Source organism: Aricia agestis, chromosome 14 (genome assembly GCF_905147365.1).
Source record: "Aricia agestis chromosome 14, ilAriAges1.1, whole genome shotgun sequence".
Lineage (NCBI taxonomy): Eukaryota > Metazoa > Arthropoda > Insecta > Lepidoptera > Lycaenidae > Aricia > Aricia agestis.
In genome coordinates, this window is record NC_056419.1 from 13,929,246 (window position 1) to 13,938,335 (window position 9,090).

The 9,090-nt window shown below is 37.6% G+C and overlaps 1 protein-coding gene across 3 annotated transcripts; it reads right to left on the minus strand.

The window, feature by feature from the left end:
* Positions 1 to 422: 422 nt before the first annotated feature.
* On the minus strand, positions 423 to 6,706 carry LOC121733995. Of its 3 annotated transcripts, none has more exons than XM_042124407.1 (7): positions 6,427 to 6,706; positions 6,230 to 6,348; positions 6,080 to 6,157; positions 5,530 to 5,638; positions 4,749 to 4,837; positions 3,253 to 3,364; positions 423 to 986 (listed from the first exon to the last, which is right to left on the minus strand). In XM_042124407.1, exons 1-7 carry the CDS (start codon positions 6,452 to 6,454, stop codon positions 859 to 861), a joined length of 663 nt encoding a protein of 220 aa, XP_041980341.1. In that variant the 5' UTR covers positions 6,455 to 6,706; the 3' UTR covers positions 423 to 858. The 3 variants fall into 3 exon arrangements, with proteins under 3 accessions (XP_041980341.1, XP_041980340.1, XP_041980339.1); XM_042124406.1 differs by having other exon boundaries at positions 6,080 to 6,160; XM_042124405.1 differs by having other exon boundaries at positions 6,080 to 6,178.
* Positions 6,707 to 9,090: the final 2,384 nt, after the last annotated feature.

A 9,090-nucleotide genomic window follows, 5' to 3' on the forward strand; every position in this document is an offset into this window, starting at 1 on the left:
AGTTAATTTTAATAATTTTAGGCGAGTTCAAAACTAACACGTACTTGCCTATTAAATATTTGCCTATTAAGTACCTTCGAGTTTCGACGTTAACAAATCGGCAACTATGTAATACCAATGGTACCACTCTATAATATGGTACCAGGGAATAATTTGTTGAAGTAAAAAGTTATAGGTAAGGTAGTACGGGTACGTATTTGAGAGCTCTAGCAACTATTAATTTATAGATTTTTTAACATTGGTTGTAAATGCTTAATAAAATTATCTTGCACGTAAGATGAGTATGAATTGGTACCAATTACAATAACACCTTGTTATTAACGGTACCTGTTACATAAATTACATAAATGTAATAAAAAAATTACATTCAGTACACATTGCAGCCATGTACTTTAGTACATGGCTGCAATGTGTACTGAATGTAATTTTTTTATTGCTTGCTGTAAAAATATTAATTACAATTTGTATGACATTGAAACAACGCTTAGAACGAAACAACGGTTACTAGTTCGATGCCATACAAATAGTAGTTAATCTAATCACAGGGATTAACAAAAACTTGCACCTAGCAAACATGTAACACATACATTTTAAGTACATACCAGTTCTTTGTTGTGACATACCTATTACACGACTGCAAAGTGGTACCTTACTTATTGTACAGAGGTATCACCGGTACCTAACGTTTTTCAAAGTGGTACCAATAATACCTTACGTATCGCAAACTTGTAATTCACTCATCAGAAAGTGGTACCACCTGTAACTCACTTAATCGAAACGTGGTACCAATGATAACTCACTTATTTCAAAGTGTTGCCACCAGTACCTTACTTATTTCAGAGTGGTACCACATGTACCTCACTTATCACAGTCTGGTACCAGGTGTACGCTGTCGTCGTGTCGGGGCCGCCGCAGCGGTCGCGGCTGCAGTATCGAGAACTTGTCCTGCTGCTTTCTCCCGAGGGTGTTGCGAAGGTGGCTCTCACCTGGAAATGTGGAAAAGAATATAGTTTTAAAATTCACATGTCAACTATGTATATTGAGATCTCTATTTGTTGTGTGTTGGTGAAGTTGTTGGGCCGATTTAACCCATCAATCCCCAAGCGGCAGCCAGCTGCCGCATAACAGTTGAAAATCTATTGTGTCACACGATCAAGGTATTAAAAGACATCTTTAAGGAAGGAAACATACCAAATATCGTCACGGTAAGGCTTCAGTCTCGAAATCAGCGGAGCGGGGCGGGAGCGGCGGCGGTGCGTTCCAATGTATAGCTTTATATGGACAGGCCTCGGCGCGACGTACTAGACGGCTTATCCATATAAATCTATACATTATCACGCGCCACCGCCGCCACTCCCGCACTGCCCGCTGATTTCAAGACTGCACCCTGATTTTTTCAGCTGCTTACACCGCGGTCCAATATTTCAGAGTGTAATCGCGCCTGGCTGACACTCGCAGTACGAGAGTAACAAGTGTGTTAGCGCCATATTTGGTACAGTGTGCCATTATTATTGACAAATACGTTTAATTAAAAATTAAGATATACATTTAATACGACAGTCAAGAATCTTTAAATAGTCTTACGGCCGAATCAAACCGGAATGGCAGCGCAGCGGCGAGCATTTTCAGTGTCATATGATTTTAAACTTTATCTTTATTGTAATACATAGTATCGCTTGAGAAATCGCGGCCGCGAGACTTTCCAAGTTTCTCAAGCGATACCATGTATTACAATGATGAAGATAATCATTAAAAATCATATGACATTACAATGAGTTTCTAAAATACTAGAGTAGCAATGTCTTACAAAAGATTCTCAGAAATGCGTAACCACTTTTTTGTTCAAAAGACAATGTCAAGTCATACATTCGTTATGTCATTATGTATGTGAGATATGCCTGCAGGCATCTTCGAAGTGGCAACGCGTTGCTACCGTAAACTTCCAATCTAGTTACGTTAGTAACATAGAATATCATTGTGACATTATAAATGCCCACCGCTGCGCGGTGTGAATCGGCCCTTAGGATCGAGATTTCAGATTAGTAACACTAGTTCTAGACTAACTTATATATTGTTAAAACGTAATTTACGTCTTGAACTGTATTTAAATCAAGATAAACTGATCGTTACCAGACTGACGTCAGCAGGCGAATAAATTACAGACGCGGCGGCGAGTTATCACAGCCGTTATTTAAGCTATGCGCTATAAAACTAAGCTGTAAAGTTGTTATGTAATTGTACAAGTAAAAATATATATTTTTATTTCTAGGACTAAATTTCTTCGTGTAAGGTGGTGCAGATCTCTTATATGCCGATCATAATAAAATATTGACGAGTTTGGGCTGTTTTTAGAACTTTTATTTACTTTGAATAGGCTCAAAATCAACTAGACCGATTTGGTCTCAACTTTTGGTTTGAAAAGTGTCTATTCACATAAAGGGGAGAGGGGGGACATTACCAAAATATGTGACAATAAATGTTACTGTATACAGCCTTACAGGTAAGTATTTCAAATAAAAGCGTGACATAGGGGGTGTTAAAAAAAATAAATTTTGGGAGACGTTATAATATTATGCAGACAGCAGATAGCCTCAAAGAGTCATTTATATAATTTGTACCGTACCTACTCCATAAGTTTTCAGCCATAGACCACAATATACAGAACGAACCAGTAGACGGACTTCAAACAATCTAATTGCTGCGTCGCACCACGTTTTTCTTTCTTATAAAATAAGGGGGCAAACGAGCAAACGGGTCACCTGATGGAAAGCAACTACCGTCGCCCATGGACACTCGCAAAATTAGAGAAACTGCAGGTGCGTTGCCGGCCGATATGTCATATGACATACTACGTCACAAGAGAAAACTTCTAAGGTCCGGTATACATTGGGTTATTTGGGTGTTTTGAAGCGCGCGCTTTGCTAACGCGCGTTTGGAGAACCCCGGATTCTATTGAAGCGTACATATGCAAGCGCGCGTGTAAAGCGCGCGCTTCAAAATGCCTAAGTGTACCGGCTCTAAGGCCGGTATAAGTAGTCAGTACTCAATATGCATCTCGGTCTCAGAACACGGTTCAGGCTCTGTGATTGGTTGGCTGTCAAAATTTGGACCAATCATAGAACCGAACCGCGTCTTGAGACCGAGATGCATCTTGAGTATTTATACCGGCCTGTCGGCATACTGGTTCGTTAATCTGTCTAAAGTGCATAGACTTCACAGATCAGTGATCACTTAGACTATAAGGCGACTGACCTGGCAGGGACAGAGGGCGGGCGGCGGTGAGGTCGTGCGACCTCGGCGACACGGACCGCGACGAGCGGGGGCGCGCCACTTCCTTGCGGCGCGGAGACTTGGCGCAGTGATCCTATTGTTACGTAACAAGTTCAAATATAACATCAGAGAAGTTGATTCAAAGGCAGACGGCCGACCTACGTCACTTGGTCAAGTTACGGCGCGGGCGTTCATATCGTAATGTGAGAACTATGTTTGAACTTTGAAGTATGTTTGTTAATATTTTACTGTTTCTGGGTACAAAAAACATACCAAAGAGAATATACTTTGGAATTTGACATAGAATAGTTTTAAATAAGCCAAACATATGGTTACCGCACAGTAATAGGATTTAGGGCCGCGCTAAATGGCAGCGGCGAGGCGAGCACTTTCAGTGTCATATGATTTTAAACTTTATCTTCATTATTGTAATACATAGTATCGCTTGAGAAATCGAGGCCCGGCAGCAGGCGGCCGCCAGCGGCCACGGGCGGCCATAGATTTTTCAAGCGATACTATGTATTACAGTAATGAAGATAAAGTTTAAAATCATATGACACTGAAAGTGCTCGCCTCGCCGCTGCCATTCCGGTGTAGCGCGGCCCTTTAGAGTAGATCACAAGAAAGTATAGAAAGTAAAACGTACCATTTAGTAATCTGTGATTTAATTAAGAAATATTTGGCCAGACATTTTAATAAGAATTGTTTAGGAACGGAGTTAAATGAAAGTAAAATATACAACATTTTATATTCGGGCGATTTTCTCATGCAAATGCCTAGTCATTAACATTCTTAGTAAGCTTAGCTTTAGTGGCCCTAAAAATGTTGATTATTATTTATTAATGAGCGTTTGCTGTACATTTTACGTGTTTTTCCATGGTTAAAGATTTTTTTATATTAAAACATGCGGGCAATATGTATCTATGCCTACATCTCATACATGGGCGTACCGAGGGGCTCCCCCCCCCCCTGGATCATGTTGACGTCCCTACTAAGTACCTTAACTAGTACTTTTAACGATTTCCCCCCCCTACCATCCATCCAGGGTCAATAGAGATGAAGAGACAAGCCATCAAACACGTAGAGTGAGATATCTCGTTGGCGTATGCTAGGCAGGCTGGCCTACAACCTGGGTACGCCCATGATGTCATACCAAATTTCATTTAAATCAGCACAGTAGTTAAAGAATGAAGAGATCAGATAAAAACACTTCAGCATTTCGGAAAATATGAATTAATCAATGTGCAGCACAAATATTATAAAAACAAAACGCAGTAACTACATAAAATAATAAAATATTTAAGCACATACTTTATAATATACAATAAGCAAGCAACAAAAAAAAAGGACAAAAACAACATTAAAAAGCTGACATAATCTGAAGATGCAAAGCCTTTATTTAAACACAAAAAAACAACATTGAACAAGGTGTATAGAGTAAGAGTGAGAACAGACGGCACAATTAGAACATTAGTAACCTTGTCCGTAGAATTGACTGAGTAAGCACTATATGAGACTGGACTGTCCGCGTTGAAGTCAAAAGCGCTGGCCGCTCGATATGACATCTCTTTGGAGGGAAATGATTAGTTTGTTAATAGCATATAAATATAATACAGCACATTTAGATCAGGGCTTTAAATTAATTTCTAATTTTGAATTTTTTAATGATTCAATATATATACACATAATAATATTATACATGTTTATGGATATTATGTTCCTTGTGTAAGGAACACTATCTAAGATAATGGGCATTTGAAAAATTAGCTCTTAGAAAAAACTTTTGGTATTATTAATTAATACCAATAGTTTATATTTTTTTTTGGACAATAAGGGGAATAAAGATTTTGGCCGACCTACTGTCTGCTATTGTGTTTTCTTGCGTTCACGAATATTTTTTTTTAAATGGACAGCTAACAACAAACAAAAAATAATCTTGGACAAAAGCACGTAAACTGTCACATTTCGAAGATATGGCGAACAGTAGGACGGCCAGGCTCCATATAAAAATCTTCATACCCCTTTCCTAGCCTTGATCTAAATGTCCAAACATCTTATATATTAGAGTAATTAGTTAAATTAATGTCATTTAATGAATATTTTCATGAAATGAATTTTGAAAATATTTTATTAAAGTTAATAAAGCACTATAAATTTGGAAAATTGTTGGTGTTATTTTCTTATTTTAGTAGGTAGCAGCTTTATAACTGCAATAGAAAATAATATTATGTACAGTTCAATAAATAAATTAAAACTTACCATGGGGCCAAGCGCTTGTCGGTGGAGGGGATCTTATCATATGCTCGTGAACCTCTTTTAGTGTAAGCGGGTCATCTTCAATAAAATCTAGAGCTGCACTGCCAAATTCCTATAAAATTGAGAAATGTATTTCAGACTATTTGAACTAGCAAAATTTGATTTTTTACTTCAAAAGGTAACTGTTAAATTATCTTAAAAATTTATAAAAATACTCATAGCCTTATTTATAAATTGAAGTTATGTTTTGGATTAGTACATTATTATTTGGTAAGCAGCCTTATAATATCAAGGTTTAATAAACTACAAGGTCTATGTGGCTTCTTTCTAATACTTTAGACAATAAAAGAATAAGCCACTTATAGAAGAAAAGTCATCAATCTTGTTACTGAACCAATATGTATGTTTTACACACCATGCTAACTTAAAAAAATTGGCAAAAATATTGTGGTGATACATGCAAAGTTTTTTTAAACAACTTATCATTGAAGGAGCGGCTTGCTTCCTTATTCCCTAAGTGGAACATAAGTAAAATGAAAGAAGTATAACTTACTTGTGACATAAGTATTGTATCATCAGACTCACAGTCCTGTGAATGGCTTTCGATTAGACTTTCTCTGCTCGCCATTACCTGCTGTAAACGTAACGTACACTATTATTTAATTTGTTACGTAAATAACGCTATCAGAACATAAACACTTACTTGTAAATATGGGTTATCTTGTCTCGACAATCTGAGTGCTTCCATATCTTGTGCGATGTTTCTCGTGCGGCCCGGAGTTAATAATACCGCAGGGGAGCTACTCACAGGTGGCCCTAAAACTAATACAAAAATATTATTTAGGATCGTTATCCTGAAACTGCATTTGTTGTATTTTACTGAAGTCTCAAAATTCTTACCAGACAAGGAGTCGTTGCTAGTCTGCATTTTGTCAAAATGTGCCTATAGGTTGTAATTTTTATGTAAAATGTACTTAGAATCAAATATTTTAACGAATTTTAACAATTTCTGTGACACGTTAACACACTCTTTTATTACATTTTTTTGCTGGTTTTCATAAGATGTAATTAATATTTCTTTAACGAAAAAAGTTGTCTTTAGATGAATTTTATTGACTAAATACTATAGAGATTTATTTCCAATCAGATTTTATCAATAATCTAAAATGCAAATGCAAAACCTTTGTGCCCACTGCAGACATAAATGTCAAAGTGACAGCTGACAATTTCAATTTTGACAGCTATTTGACTTTTATTTTTTTTAAGAATTTTGCATAAATAAGGAAAACACTAGTCGTGTTCGTTTCGTTTTTCAATCTACATTGCGCATGCGCAAAGTTAAAAATTAGTGTCAGTGTGAGTGTCATGTTCTAAATTCTGACAGATATTGTAAGAACATGACACTCCATTATGAAGTTGACAGTCAGCTGCCAAACTGCAAAAAAATGAAACGAATGTTTTTTTTTTTCACCTGATGGAAAGCAACTTCCGTCGCCCATGGACACTCGCAGCATCAGAAGAGCTGCAGGTGCGTTGCCGGTCTTTTAAGAGGGAATAGGAAAGGGTAGGGATGGGAAGGGAAGGGAAGGGAAGGGAATAGGGTAGGGTAGGGAATAGGGAATTGGGCCTCCGGTAGACTCACTCACTCGGCGAAACACAGCGCAAGCGCTGTTTCACGCTGGTTTTCTGTGAGAACGTGGTATTTCTCCGGTCGAGCCGGGCCATTCGTGCCGAAGCAGCTCGCGGGTCAGGTGACGCTCTCCCACGTGAATGTAAATTGTGACAGCTGACAGATAAGGGGATAAAATCTTCGTACACATTCAAAAGTAACAAAAATATGGGAGGTCGTTTCAACCAATGTCCACCCAATGCCTACTTAATATATGAGCATTTCTCATAAAATTTGCCACTACTTTTCAAAATAGAAAAAGTAAGCATAAATTAAATTTGATAGCGATGTTCGGTGTAATATATACAATAATTAATAAACAAAATATACTATTTACTTTTCATTTTTTTAAAGAGCCTATGCTGTCCCACAGTTGAGGTCGGCCGTCGGCCACGTGCTTGCGGTGAGTTCAGTCAATAAACATGCAACGAATATTTAGATAATACTGTATTCTGTAATCATGTCTGTGCACCGTAGGCTAGGACGGGCAAAATACACAATATGTCGTCGAGTCTGCCTTTCAGTGAGAATTGAGATTGGTAAAACCCTTCATCAGCGTTTTGGAGCAGTACTCAGTAGCTTTGCCAGGCGTTTTCGAATCGTCGATCGACTTCCTTCCTTTGTCTATTATTAAAAGAGACTGGCTGGCCCAAGTAAATATACTTGTCGACATGTTATATTTCTTTTACGTCTACTTCAGTCTTCGACCCTACGGTCTTTGCGGTCGGTCATTTTAGCTTTAACTTCAATGCAAAATGTCATATCTTTATTGTCATATCTAAAGTTAAAAATGGACGCCATCAAGACGCCTTAATTAACCATAACCATAGAGCTCGACAAGGTTTTAAATACTAACGCTGTCATCATCAATTTTTGACAATTCTCCTTAACCAGCAGCGCCCCCGCCCATATTCATTTATAACCTTGTTGGACCAGCTGTCATCTGTCAATTTCTTCGGTCAAAGTTAAGGTTAAAGTTAAATTTAGCCTTAACTATAACCATAGCTTTAATCTTAACTTTAACTTTAACCACGCGTCTGGTGCAACCCACCCTTAGTGTTGGACTGATTCATCGCTTATCCCACTTCGAGTTTTGCTTTGCTTACGTCTTGAAGCATATTTTGCAATTCTAGGGATGAAGGTGCGAAAAGGATTATAATATTATGTCGTCAGCAAACCGAAAGTTTACCAGCCTCCTGTCTCCGACCTCAATACCCTTGCCTCCCATGGGTTTGACAGCTTTTAGAATATCTCTTCGAGGAAACATCTTTTCGCAATAGATTCCGCACTCCACAGTTTGCGGGTCAAGACTTTCTTCCCCCACTAAACTCCGATTTTTAATTCAAGATCAAAAAAAACTTCTACACTACGTCACTGTCAAAGGTGTCAAAGTGACATAAATGTCATTGTCAAGTGAATATTTCAGGTTTCGCCAACCTTTTTGCAATATGTTACTTTATTTATTATCGGCATTACTGGTCAACATAATGATTAAACAAGGTTTTTGTCAAATAATCCTTATTGATACATAAGCTTTTATATTAACATTATTGATCTTGAATTAAAAATCGGAGCTTAGATGTTCAGAAGCATTTTATCAGGTTAGAGTTAAAAATGTTTAAGGTAATAATAAAAAGCAAAAATTATTTTATAATTTTATTAAATTAATTCTATAACTTTTTTACATATAGTAAATTATATGTGCTTTTTGTCAATTACATAGAATAATGCTGCCAAGTCACATCAGCAGTAGTCACAATAGTACCTAATGTTTGCCGCTACGATCAGACAACAAGAGACCGCGTGGCGCGCGACCTTCGCACGTCTCTCGCTTCGAACGCGTTGAAAAAAAATCAAAACGATCGAAGTATCAAGATTATCCGAACGCACTCGTT